This window comes from Poecilia latipinna, unplaced genomic scaffold (assembly GCF_001443285.1).
Source record: "Poecilia latipinna isolate Pla-1442-1.1 unplaced genomic scaffold, P_latipinna-1.0 Scaffold361, whole genome shotgun sequence".
Classification (NCBI taxonomy): Eukaryota; Metazoa; Chordata; class Actinopteri; order Cyprinodontiformes; family Poeciliidae; genus Poecilia; species Poecilia latipinna.
This window is the reverse complement of record NW_015112977.1, coordinates 149,118-161,624: the sequence shown is the minus strand read 5'-3', so window position 1 is coordinate 161,624 and position 12,507 is coordinate 149,118. Positions and strand designations below refer to the sequence as shown.

At 39.8% G+C, this 12,507-nt stretch overlaps 1 protein-coding gene across 3 annotated transcripts in view; it reads left to right on the top strand.

The window, feature by feature from the left end:
• sgcz (sarcoglycan zeta) overlaps nucleotides 1-5,899 on the top strand; it is a 36,749-nt gene extending 30,850 nt beyond the window's left edge. For all 3 annotated transcript variants that reach the window (XM_015036232.1, XM_015036233.1, XM_015036234.1), the window contains 2 exons: nucleotides 4,287-4,410; nucleotides 5,274-5,899. In XM_015036232.1, the coding sequence (XP_014891718.1) occupies nucleotides 4,287-4,410; nucleotides 5,274-5,465 (316 nt within the window). In that variant the 3' untranslated portion in view covers nucleotides 5,466-5,899. The remainder of the gene's footprint in view (nucleotides 1-4,286; nucleotides 4,411-5,273) is intronic.
• The last annotated feature ends 6,608 nt before the right edge of the window (nucleotides 5,900-12,507 follow it).

Sequence of the window (12,507 nt, the reverse complement as noted above, 5' to 3'; positions counted from 1 at the left end):
ACCTCAAGTTTTCCCCAGAGCACCTTGGCCAAAGGAAATCGTATCCTTCAGTTCTTCAAATTTAGAGTCCATGATAATATATGGTCTTTGCTACTGTCCACTGGCAGGATTTGTGTATAAAAGACAGGAATACTTTTCCAGCAATAAGAGTAAGACACTTTAGATTTATCATTTAAATTTGAATCACTTGCTCTGCCAATAATCTGATCGCTACCCCGAGTTTGTCCGCCATTGTATTTTGGAAAAGAAAGGCATGCAGAAACTCCTGATGCAGGTTTTGTCTAGTGCCGACATCGACGACACACGACTGTGGTCCCGTATTGCTGGCTGGGTTTTGGTAAACTTAATATCACTGTCTTGACCTTACAATTGACCAGAGGGCACTCAAAGGCGGCTCGTCTTTGCGTATGGCTGAAATGTTATGTGAAAAGAGGCTGAAAGCTCAGAGTCGAGGGCTGAACCAGTGTTTTGTCTTTACAATGATAGCTTGGCAAAGAGCCCATTTAAATCAGAATTTTATTCATTTCCCTTTTCTTTACTCGAAACTATGAAAAATGGCACGTAGCCTATAATGCAGTCTGACACGGAAAGATGGATTCCTAGAAAGCTGAAGGATGATGCATCTCATTCTTTGCATCAGGGCTTTACAGGCTTTTATTACTTGGTTTTAGACGTTACTTTCAGGTAATTTTTATTCGCAGCTTTAGTTTTTTTTTTTTTCTTAGGGAGGGTGAGGAGGGCTCAGCACTGCTATGTTTTGTCCTTTCTAGAAATGAGATGTAAACTAATTTCTTATAATCAAATATCCCATAATATTTTGAGCAGATTAGTAAAAAGGGGGGAAAGAAGCAGCCAGTGACCAAAGAAAACCTTTATCTAGATCTGCAGAAAAAAAATGACCAAGATTTTCATTTTTTTTAAAAAAGAGTCTAGTCTCTTGGAAGGAAAATATAGAGTTGTTTTAAAACATTATTTTCATGACTCTCTCTGCAACTCCCTGTTCTAATTTTTATCAACCATAATAATCAGCACATTTTTTCCCCCCTCCCTCATAATGTTTGCTGACCTTTCTGTTGACGTAAAGGTCAGCTTGCATGCAGGTTGTTTAGGTTTCTTGAATAATGAGAGAATCTGTCATAAAAAAGTCTTTCTGACTTAAAATGCCCCATAAGTCGTCCTTTATAAGGACTTTTTATATCTAAGTTTTGTAGAAGGAGCCAGAAGCCCTGAAACATCCTGAACATAATGAGCTCTTCTGTATGAAGGTAATTTACGCTTTCTTTCAGGTAAGCAATGGCCTCATCAGTCAGCCTAATGATCTGAGAGGTATAAGGCATTGTAACATTTCAAAACAAAATAGCTGTCCTACTCTTCTGCAAAGGCACATAATGGAAAATTAAGGTCACCGGCTCCTTAGCTTAAGAAGCCAATATTTGCAGAGTTGTGGTGGCTTGAAAATGTGTAACCTGTATTCTTCTGCCAATTTTCTCAAGCTGGTGTATAATTGGCAGTTTTATAATAATAAAAAAAACTTGATAAACCTCTGTTCCAGAATAACATACAGTTCCTTAGTAATGGGATTTTGCAGCAAAATGTGAAGACGATTTTCCTATAAATGCATACATGCTAAAGCAGGTGGTGATGAGCAATTTAGATACACTAATGAAAACAAGTAATTGATTCCCTGCTGACATTTCCAGAATGGAGAGCCCTGCAATTTTCATCATAGGAACACATTAACGTCTGAAGACATCTAAACTCTTCTTCAAAATACTGAGAAATCATATTCAAACATTTGAGTTTAAAGAAAGTTAAAAATATATAAGAAAAATCTCTCGCTTATTATTAAATAGGAAAAGGTTTAATCTGGTTTAATGTCTGCGAGGGAAGAATAAATTCTTTTTAGACGGTGAAGGCAAATATCTGGGTTCAGCTCTGTCCAACCTTAAACGAGTTATATTTTATTGCGGCTGAGTCCTTGTACTTGTGCTGCAAGAGCAGCTCGTCATGTTGCATTACGTGCAGCTAGAACCACATGCATAAAAAAAACAGCATAAAAAAAACAGCATTTTAAGAGCAAAAATTCCCAACGTTTGTCAAAGTACCTTTTTTTTTTTTTTTTTGTGAAAGGCAAATTTTACCCCGTGGCACCAGAAAGGAATGTTTCTCTCCAGAGAAAAACGTGTTGCAGATTTAGATCACGCATTCTTGCGTTTCAGGTCCTCGACAGTCACTGGTGAGTAACGCTTAGTGAGCATTATATCACTGTGATAAAAATGGAAACATCTCATGCTTCATCCCGCATCATCTACACCCCAGAGGTTTTGTTTTCTGGCCCTGCCGAGCTTACTGTGTCAGGGTGTTAAAGCTACAAGAGTAATTTATTTTATTTAATGCACAGATCTGCTTCGTCACTGCGGGCTGAAAGCTTCTGCTTGGGAGCGCGCAGCTTTGTACAGGGCCGTAGTTATAGCCTTTACACGATTAGACCAATCAAGAGTGCCGTTTTTAATCCTTATTACTCTGCTCCGTCCTTGTTTGTATTTTGCACGTTTGATGTAAGAGGTAATGTGTGCAAATTTACTCTGGGTGAGGTGTAAATTATAGTGGAGCACGACTGGCTGTATGGCAGGTTCAGTTTGGCATTTTCAGCGCCACAAAGCTGTCTCACCTGGATCGATCACCATGGTAACCAAAGCTGGAAGCCCACTTTGTGGCAGTTTAGTTTCCAGATCAGAGATGCACGTATGGTGACTTTTTTTTTTTCTTTTTTTTTTCCCTCAAGCCTGTTGAGAACCGATGTAAATGCCATATTGTGTAAAAAAAAAAAAATTATTCTGTTCATAAAAATATGATCTCCAGTGACGAAGGCAAATCTTGTATAGATCAATATATTGATCTATAAAAATATTCTGATCTGAAGTCTATCTTGGAAGGTCCTACAAAATAATTGTAAATGTATAAATACTGTTTATGTTTAGCTTCTAGATTTTACAAACGAGTTCAAATGTGTCTTTCAACAGAATGCCACTAATAAGGGTTAAAATGACGTCATTTAGCATATGTATTGTAACTCTTGATCAGATATGGACGCATTTAAATGATCTCTCTTTAAACCTGTCTGGTTTTATCGGGCAGCATTAAGGTGAAATGTGACCTTAGGGCGCCATAATCACACATGGTGATGTAGAGAGCCTTGGATGGCTATAAAGCCGAGACATTTGGGGGAGAAAAAAAATTAATTCATTTAATGCTTTGTGCTGGACTGTGTTTGAAACAAGCACTCTTGGAAATTGAACACTTTGTCTTGTGGAAGAGTTGGCCCGTGTGTGTGTGTGCGCGTGTGTAGAGGCAGCGGGTGATGATTGAACTGCTTTGAATGGAGTGAAAATGTTTCACACACACGCATCACACACCACTAATTTCTAACGGCGCAGCTCAGTGCAGAGTGTTGTAAATGAGTGTTTTAATGACTCCGCTGTCCAGGCCATGGATCATCGCCGGAGTCTTGAGAAATTATTAAAATGTGACTCACTCAAACATTATTTTAGCTCCCAAAGAAAGGAAAAAAGAGACAGGAAAAACATGGATGTGCTTCAGGGGAGAGGAAATTTGTTTATTTTAAATCTTTCCTCAAATCTCTACAGCCTTTTTTTTATGATATTCTAAAATGTGGGCCACATTAAGCAGCTGCAGAGATTCAAACAAATTCAACAGAGCTGCTTAAAGCATCCCATTCATTTAAAATTTATTGAAAAGAGATTTAGGCAAGATGTGGGGGGAGAAAATCAATTTGCAACAGTTATGAGTTTTGAAAACAGATATTCACATCGATTGGCGCTCACACTTATCTGTCTGCATGTAAACAAACGGCCCATGGAGGAAAGATGCAAATTACGTTAGCCTCAGTGATGCTGAAAGTCAAAAATCAGCTGCTTGGTCTGTGTGCCTCACAGGGGCGGGTGGAGGGACTGGTTTGGTTTGGAGTGATGTGCTGTGGCACCTTTACATGAACAGCAGCAGAATCCTACAAATGTATATAGAAAGTAAGGAGCAGTACCAACAACTTGCCTTTTATTTTATTTTTTGCTCAAATTTATTAACGTTTCTCTGCCTTGTATTAAAATTGACTGAGCTCCACCGCCAATAAAATGTGAATTATACGCAATGGTGTGTAAACATGGAAGAGAATTCAAAGTATAGTTTGAATTTCTCCATTTATTGAATCACACAGACCAACTGATTGAGTTTAGCAACTTAACATCTGGTTGAAACGATCCTTTTAGGTTGGAGTCGCCAACGAGAACCCTGACCATGGAGGCTCCGAGAGGGGTGGAAGTGAGCACGGCCACGGGGACGCTGAAGATCGGCAGCAGAAAGGACCTGCAGCTGGAAGCCACAGAGGGAGAGGTGAGGGCATCTCGAGTTACAATCCCCTCCGGTTTTCTGTTTTACTTGGATCGTCTTTCTCCGAGGTTGGCTTGTAGAGGGCATATCGTCTTCTTCCAGCACATCCAAAGACATGCTGGAAGAAGTGTAATATGTTTTGTCCTTATATTTCACCATCATCTGTCCATCAAATGATTCACCCGTCTGTCTGTAGATGGTTCTTTAGATTGTTCATCTGTCCGTCCATCCAAACACCTTTCCTTGTATTCTGGTGTATACAGGTTCCACATACGAGGCCTGACTCCTCTACGGAATATGAAAGTTATTTTTTTTACTGTTTTGTTTCATTAGTGGGGCTCAAACACACACAGACATTTCAAAATTTGTGTTTGGAGGTAATTGAAGTGCTTGTACCTCCAGGAGGATTGTTGGGATTTGCAGATGCACAGTGGAGGACAAGCGTCTCAGCTTAACTTTTCAGTTTGCTCTGTGATTGTTTTGGTCATTCGGAGGCTGATTGTTGCATCTGGTACAGAAACATACAAGCCAGAACTTTTCTGTATTCTTTAGGATAAAATTCCAGTATTTTTGTGAGGAAGCAGAATAAAGACAACTGAGTGACCATAAGTGATTAAAGTAACAATCGTGGACGTTTCCTTTCAGTGACAATCGGCTCATATAAAACTGAGAAAACTGCAAACGGTTATGTGTAAAAGTAAAGACCTGCTTCCTGCTTTATTCTCATCTGAGCAGTGCTGCTGTCTTTCACATTCAGTTTGCCCTGACAGGTATTAAAGAATCGGTTTCCGGCGGTTGTACATCGCACCAGGACACGTCGACTGATTTGTTTGACTCCCAGTGCTTCTGACGTTTTTCTCCTCCAGATTCTCCTTGATGCCGACAGCATTCGGCTGGAAAACCTCCCGCTCGGCCTCTACGCCGCGTCCGCCGGCGAGCCCTTCAGGAAGCAGGCCGTGTACGAGGTGTGCGTCTGCCCCAGCGGCAAGATCTACCTTTCTCCAGCTGAGAGCGTTTCCACCTGCCAGGCCATGAGCAGCATCTGCCTTTGGAGCTGACCTGAGAGCTGCATGTCGTGACGACGAGCAAAACCTGGGTATCGGCTCTGCGATCTGAGATTACTGGAGTGGAGACGGGAAGCTTCAAGCTCTGAGCTGTCAGCGCTCATAGCAGGACAGAAGCGTTCAAACCGCTGCCTGCAGAGCATCGACGGAGGCTCACACTTCACTGACTGACTGACTGAGGAGGAAAGTCGGAGAAGTTCTCTGAAACCAGGAATATGTACAGATCAGTTGTCACAATCAAACCACAGACAGAGGATACAACTTTTATTTTTCTACTTTTAGGTTTATGGAGATTGTTTTAAATTTGAAAGAAAAAATAAATAAATAACAAGGTGCCTTCAGTTTTAAATGGCGTCACGTTGAAACCGTCTTGTCAATTAGACACAAAGGGATTTAAAAAAAAAAAATAAAGCAAGCACAAACGAAAACTTTGTCTAATCTAAATGTATGTTTCAGCAAAGCTGGAGACGCTTGGAGTCAAATTGAAACGGGTTTGTTGAGTTTATTAGCAGGAGTTCATGTCAGATAAGGACCGCTTTGAAGATGCAGATGAAAGATGTTTACCCAAATCAAAGGTAACTATTTATCCTGTCCTTTGCTTCATTTATGCCGTACCACGTTTCAGAAAATATTCTGGCTCTTTCTGTCGTAACTTGTGCTCCTTTACAGCTCTGTGAGAGGTGCAGCTCCAGCCAGAAATTTTACTTTCACTTGAGGAATAATTACATACAGTACTGTTATTTATTTTAAAGGCACTCATTGTCTTTATACAATATTTTCTAAACCTGAAATGTGACAGTGAAGGTCAGCAAATCCCAGGAACTTCATGTTTACTTGCTCATTTCAAATGTAGATTTAATGCCGTGTTGTTCCTTTTTTTTTTTTTTTTTTTTTTTGCAATGCACCAACATCACTAGTAGTGAAACAGACGCTCAGAATGATGCTGCCACCACCATGCTTTACAGCTGACGTCTAAGATTAGAAAGCCTCTCATTGTCTCCTCCAAACATTTGTCTTCTCAATCTTTGGTCTGATAACGTCATAAAACTTTCCTCCAGACGGAATTTGATTCGGTGAATTCCAACATCTGCAACCACTTTTTGATTTTCAAACTAATTTAAGTTGTGTAATAACTCCGACCAGGAAACTGCAAATGTTTAAAAATACTCCAGCTCGGTGTTCGTTCTAGATCTGTTTACTTGCTCTCTCCTGTTTACTCTCCTGCTGGCTTTCGTGTTAAACCTGTGACCGTCTGCTAACGGCATCTCTCTCCAAGGTTTCCCGAAGGGTGTCTAACCTGGGCTCGCCAGCTGAGAGCGAGGCAGGCGGCCATGTTTCATCTGACCTGATGCAGACGCTTACTTCCTCAAGGCTTCCAGAGATGAGCTTGTCTGGTAAGAGACCCATCACCTTATCTTAAGGGTGTGTTTCAGACATGCAGCTGAGCATTTATCTTCTGCCCCGAAGGACAATTTAAAGGGCAAATGTTGTGTTTTTTTATTTTAATTTTTTTAGAGTCAAAATATCTGAGAAATATCAAAAAAGTATGAAACGTAAATAAAACACATTTGGTATTTTTATTGATTTTCAAAGAAGTAAGTCAATTTCTTTTCGTAAAAGAGTCTTTTTTTTTTTCTCTCTAAAGTGGAAAGGCATTCCCAAATATGGATGATGATGTAACACGTAGCCAGCAGATTTAAACTGAAAACCGATTCGTTTCTTGGCGCAAAGGGCCTCTTTATGTTTAATTTGCAGCAGCTTCCACTGGTTTCTCTAGATGAATGACACAACATACATGTCACTACATCTGCAGAGAATTGTGCATCCTGATATTAAACGGTAGACGAGAAAAAATACAGCAAAACGCATCCATCAAAGTCTTTGTAATGTCAACAATGACGGCCTGCTTGGCTGAATTGTTTTTTTGTTTTTTTCTTTTAGATCATAAATTATCCCCATAATGTTAGGTTACACTACAGACTTCCTGTGAGTCGCACTGATTGTGGCTAAAATCCTCCCGTGATGGATTGCTGTTGATGAATTCGGGGACCTCCGAGGCCTGATAGGTGGGTGATGGCGGCACAGCTGACCCCGGGTGGCTTTCACGTGCACACATGCAGAAAGCAGGTGGAAATCAGTGGAGCCGTTGCCAAAATTGCCTCCAGATACCATCTGAGCTGGAGCTGATGCTGGCGATGGGGCTGAATAAAGATTTTTATCTATGTGGGGCCTGAAAGTCTCCGCTGGAAACACAGGAGAGACGTGAGAGGTCGTTTCAAACTCAAATGTCTTTCATCGTTAATTGGTGACCAGCAGTTCATTATGAAGTTCTTTCCGCATTAAAACGACATTCTGTTGTTTTTGTGCTCTTCCTGCTGCAACAAACTGAGTCACACCTCATGAATATGCATGGCCTCCATCGCTTCAGTGCTGGTTCTTATGAAACTCGCATCAAATATAGTGTTTTTCTCTGAGCAGCTCAGTCAAATCTGAGTTTAGAGGAAAGCCACAAGTTCAAAGTGCCAAGTAAAGATTTTCCAAATGAAGTGCTCAGGCTGCTCACAGTTTCGAAGTTTGGGTTTGTTTGAACTATTTTCAATACTTGGATAAATATCAGCGTCCCTGCACTGTGTAGAAAGACCAAGAATTCAGTTAAAGTATTTTGGGGCTAGGAAATTATTTTAGTATTTTCATACCCATTCCCATTCTTTAAATATTATCTCTGACAGTCATCCGTCCGATCGTTTTCCCATCCATCCAGCCAGTCCACCTGCTTTCCAGATTCTCTGGGCTACAGTCCAGAAAGCTGCAAGATGGGATTTTTCTTTGTTTAGACCATGCAGTCAATTAAACCTGACCAAACATTTAAAGAAAACTGCTACAAGAATTTGAATCATGCTTGGAAAAATCACCTTGGTGATTAATATGGTTATTCAGGAGTTTCCCTCTAGAAATGTTAAAATGGAGAAACATGTTGGAACCATGCTGGGTGTTTGTTGTTAAATTGAACTTAATGTTTAAACTCCATCTGCAACTTTAATGTAGAAATCAATTAGTTTTAACTTGTATATTCCTATTATTGAATGCATGCAGCACTGACTCTGTCAAATGTGTGTCTCACAGGATTCAAAGCTTTCATCTTTGGCTAAAGATTGAGTTGTGTTTGACAAAATGCATCAGCCAAAGCCTTTCAGTATGTTAAAAATGGCTCATAAATACAGCCACCGTCTAACAAAATATCCTGAATCCAGAAATATTTAGCCCTAGTGTGGTGCAAGAGGAAAACGGTACAATCTGAGGCGCAGCCACCATAAAGTAATTACCAGAACAGTTTCTAGTTAACCTCCTGTCAGCTGACTAATTGGACATTTAAGACGAGTCCCTGTTGCCTCATATTAAACGGGCATAATGGAGTAAAAGTAGAGTTTTATTGGACAAAAACTGAAAAATAGTTCTAATAAAATGCCTGAACGTGACTGTAAAAGCCAGGTGCAATGAGTTTTCATCACTCAGAAAATAATGTGAATCAATACCATCTACCATCTAACACCAAACAGTCTAGTGAGTTTTAATTTTCTAAATGTAAAGCAAAAAAAAAAGAGATTTGGGGAAAGACATTTTAACACATCGACTTCCAGTAAAGCAACGACTTTCTGGGTCCATTACGGTTTCAGAAGAGTGGGGGTGGGGGAAATGCAGCCCTCTCCGTTTTTTTAATGTCACTTTTTATGTTTTACCATCTCCCGCAATGTAGACGTGTTGCTTACTGAGTGGAGATGCAGACAGGACTTCACCTGCCATCTGCCGGGGCATTACGAGGCGTGTGCTTAGCCACAGGCAGTCTGAACAGAAGTGGCCTGAGGAGAGAGTTTAATTGCCGGGGTTAGTGACAGATTTTATCATAACATGCTGCTGCACGGTCACAGCTGGATGCGCGTTACACATTCCCTCCTTCTAATTAAGCCCCAGAATTACTGTTAAAAATCCAAATTGGGTTCTCAACAACTGCTCTTGTCAACTCCCCATGACATATTTTTCAAAGCGTGCAGTTGTGATAAGAACGCCCTCCTGAAGTTTCGGGGGGCGGTTTCCACATCAGGACGGAGTAAAAGTGATGTGATCTAAAGTTATTTCCATCTAAAACACCAGTGCACAGAGCCACAGCGGATTCCCCACTGTCATTATCAGAGAGAGCTGAAACCAAAAGGGAGAGTTTGTGCAAAGCCGAGAACAATCCCACGATTCATTAACTTATTAGAAGCACCTTTTAGCACCAATAATTTAAATTACAGTTTTTTTCTGCAATACTTTCAGTTTCTCGCATCTTTTTCGGATCAGTTTTCATTTCATCTTCTTTGAACGGGATCGCTTCTGTTCAATACGTGTCTTTTTTTGACTTTTGTTTCCTCAGGGCAAAGTCTGGTCTTTTTGCAACGTCGTGATTCTTTTGTTTTTCAGACGTTCTGTTGCGTTTGTGATGATGGATGACCTCACACTTTCACTCCGAGTGTAAACTTTGGTTTGCAGAGGAGTTCACAAATTATCCAGTGATTTACAAGGTGTCCAGTTCCTGTGACTGATTAAAAAAAAGCCCATATCATCACCCTTCTGCTATCATGCTTGCCTCTGTGTGAGTGAGATATTTATGCTGATATGCTTTTCATTTGTTTTGGTCTCATCTAAGACAACACTCTGGAGGTTTTGTGGATCGCTCACCTTTGCCATATTCTTGGCAGCCCTCCTCTCAAAAAGCCGCCCGTCTTTGGTCTTTTTCTAATTAGACTGTCTTGAACGGTAACATTCATTGTGGTAAGAAAGGTCTGCAGAATCTGACATGGAGCTTATGTTGTTATATTTATATATATATATAAATTTATCTGAGCATTTCACACTCTGACCTTGAGTGCTCTGGGGCTTCTGCTCCTGGGAAGACTGCCAGCTTGTCATAAATGTTTCCACTTGTTAATAACCTTCCTCTCTGTAGTAAGGTCCTCTACTGACCCTTCGCAGGTCATTGCTGATGTCTTTCCATCTTGGCAACATGTTAACACAAAACTGTATCCTCAAGATCTGAAAGCTGGCGGGTCTTCTGCTTCTGCAAAGGTGGTCAGCAACTGGCTGCTATTTTCACAATTAAACCCACTGGAAGCAGCAAAGGTGCATGTCATTTTTTCACAACTTTTTTCTTATAAGGGCTTCATTTTTCATATATAATCTGATCAATCTGTTTTCTGTCGTTTTGTTTTTTTGTAGGCTCAAGCCTGGATGCAAGTGATTTTAAAACCTGGTAAAGATCAGGCCATTTTTATTAATTGCTTATAAATAAAATCCCGGGCCTTGAAATGTACTTTTTGCGTGTTACGGTTTGGATCTGCAGCAGAAATGGCCCCGATAAAACCAAGCCTCGGTGTCTGTTACGGTAGCATCATGTCTTTGTGTATTTGGTGAGGAGAGTTTCAGGTAGATTAAAAACGTCTCTCCTGACGTCTGAGGATTCGGCTATAGATATTTGTGTGTTGAGATTGTATCTGCCTTCAGTTTTAGCTCTTCTCACAGCAAATCCAGGAGGCCCAGATTAACTCTCAGATTTGATTTCAACACTTTTAAAGTGTCTATATGGGTTTACACCCATAGACACTTTTCACGTTAGAGCAGAACGTGTTTAACTCTTTTTGGAGAGTTGGTACCTTAACTCTTATAAAGTGTCAAGTATGAAATCTGCTGGAGTTAATGATTTAACACTTACTAACACTAATTCAGTGTTAGATGTTAATATTAATTCTGAGAGAATTTCTTTAACTTCTTAAGAGTTATTTGTAATTAATATTAAATAGGTACTTTATTGTGTTGAACTTTTAAAAATTCTTTGGAAAATAAACATTTAATAAAGAGGCAATGATTTTCTCAAATGCATTTATTTCAAAACGTGCACCATAATTACAAAACGTATTACAACGTGGAATAATGTGCATGTTTCACATGTCGCTTTCCTTCACATATCGCTTATTAAAAGGTCCGACATATCAGCTGGGCAATACAACATGCAGTATGCTTAATACATTTTTCTTCAATACAATATGCATGAAATTGTTCAAAGTACAAGGTGTAGAAAGTAAAGCCTGTATCAATGCATGCAGTTCATGTAATATGATAGAGTACATTTTCTTTTAACAGGTAGATTGCCAGATATTGCATAACAGACCAACCTGATATTCAGATCCATCATTTTTTATCCAGTTTCCGTTTCTGCTCATAAGAGACAGTTCCTCTCTGCACTCCACCAGAGAGATGTCCATCACTAACAGATTGTCTTCAGGTTGTTGGGCTGTTCGTGATGTTTGGCCGGAGACACCAACATGCTCCTCTACTGCATCGGACCGTCTTCAGTCTCTGAGTACGACAAAGGACTCTGGATCATAACAAACAAAAAACAGAACAATAAGAAATGGAGCGAAGGAATACATTTTTACTACTCAACTCAACATTACAGAAATGTTGAGTTTCACAGATATTAACACTTAAATAATCAATTTTGGAGCTTGAATCTTCGAAGAATCCATGGAGGGATCAGGAGATGGAGGTTAGGCTGAGACTGGAGATTCATCCGCAACCAGACTGGTTCTAATATATACAAAAAGGCAATAAAAGGATTAAAACATGCTGCAAAACGTAGATAAGAAGACACAACAGTGGGAATAATGCTCTCAACATGAAAAAGCCTTTTACAGTTCTTCACAGGGGGAAAAAATCGATCAGAAAGGTTGATAAATCTGACCAATACTCATGTAAACGTTCAACATCACGAAAAAACATACTCCAGATTATTACGGATGTGTTCAATTTAGCAAAGAATTTGATTGAATGTTCACCGGCTTGACTTTTTTTTTTCCAACACTTATGCTCCGCTAACATTCGGCATGCTAAGCTAAAAATGCTAACACCGAGCCGTCTATCATACAGGTTGAGTTCAATTCAAAATAATGGTTATAAACCATCTCAGAAAAAAAATAACTTACCAAGCGCAGTAAATAACTCA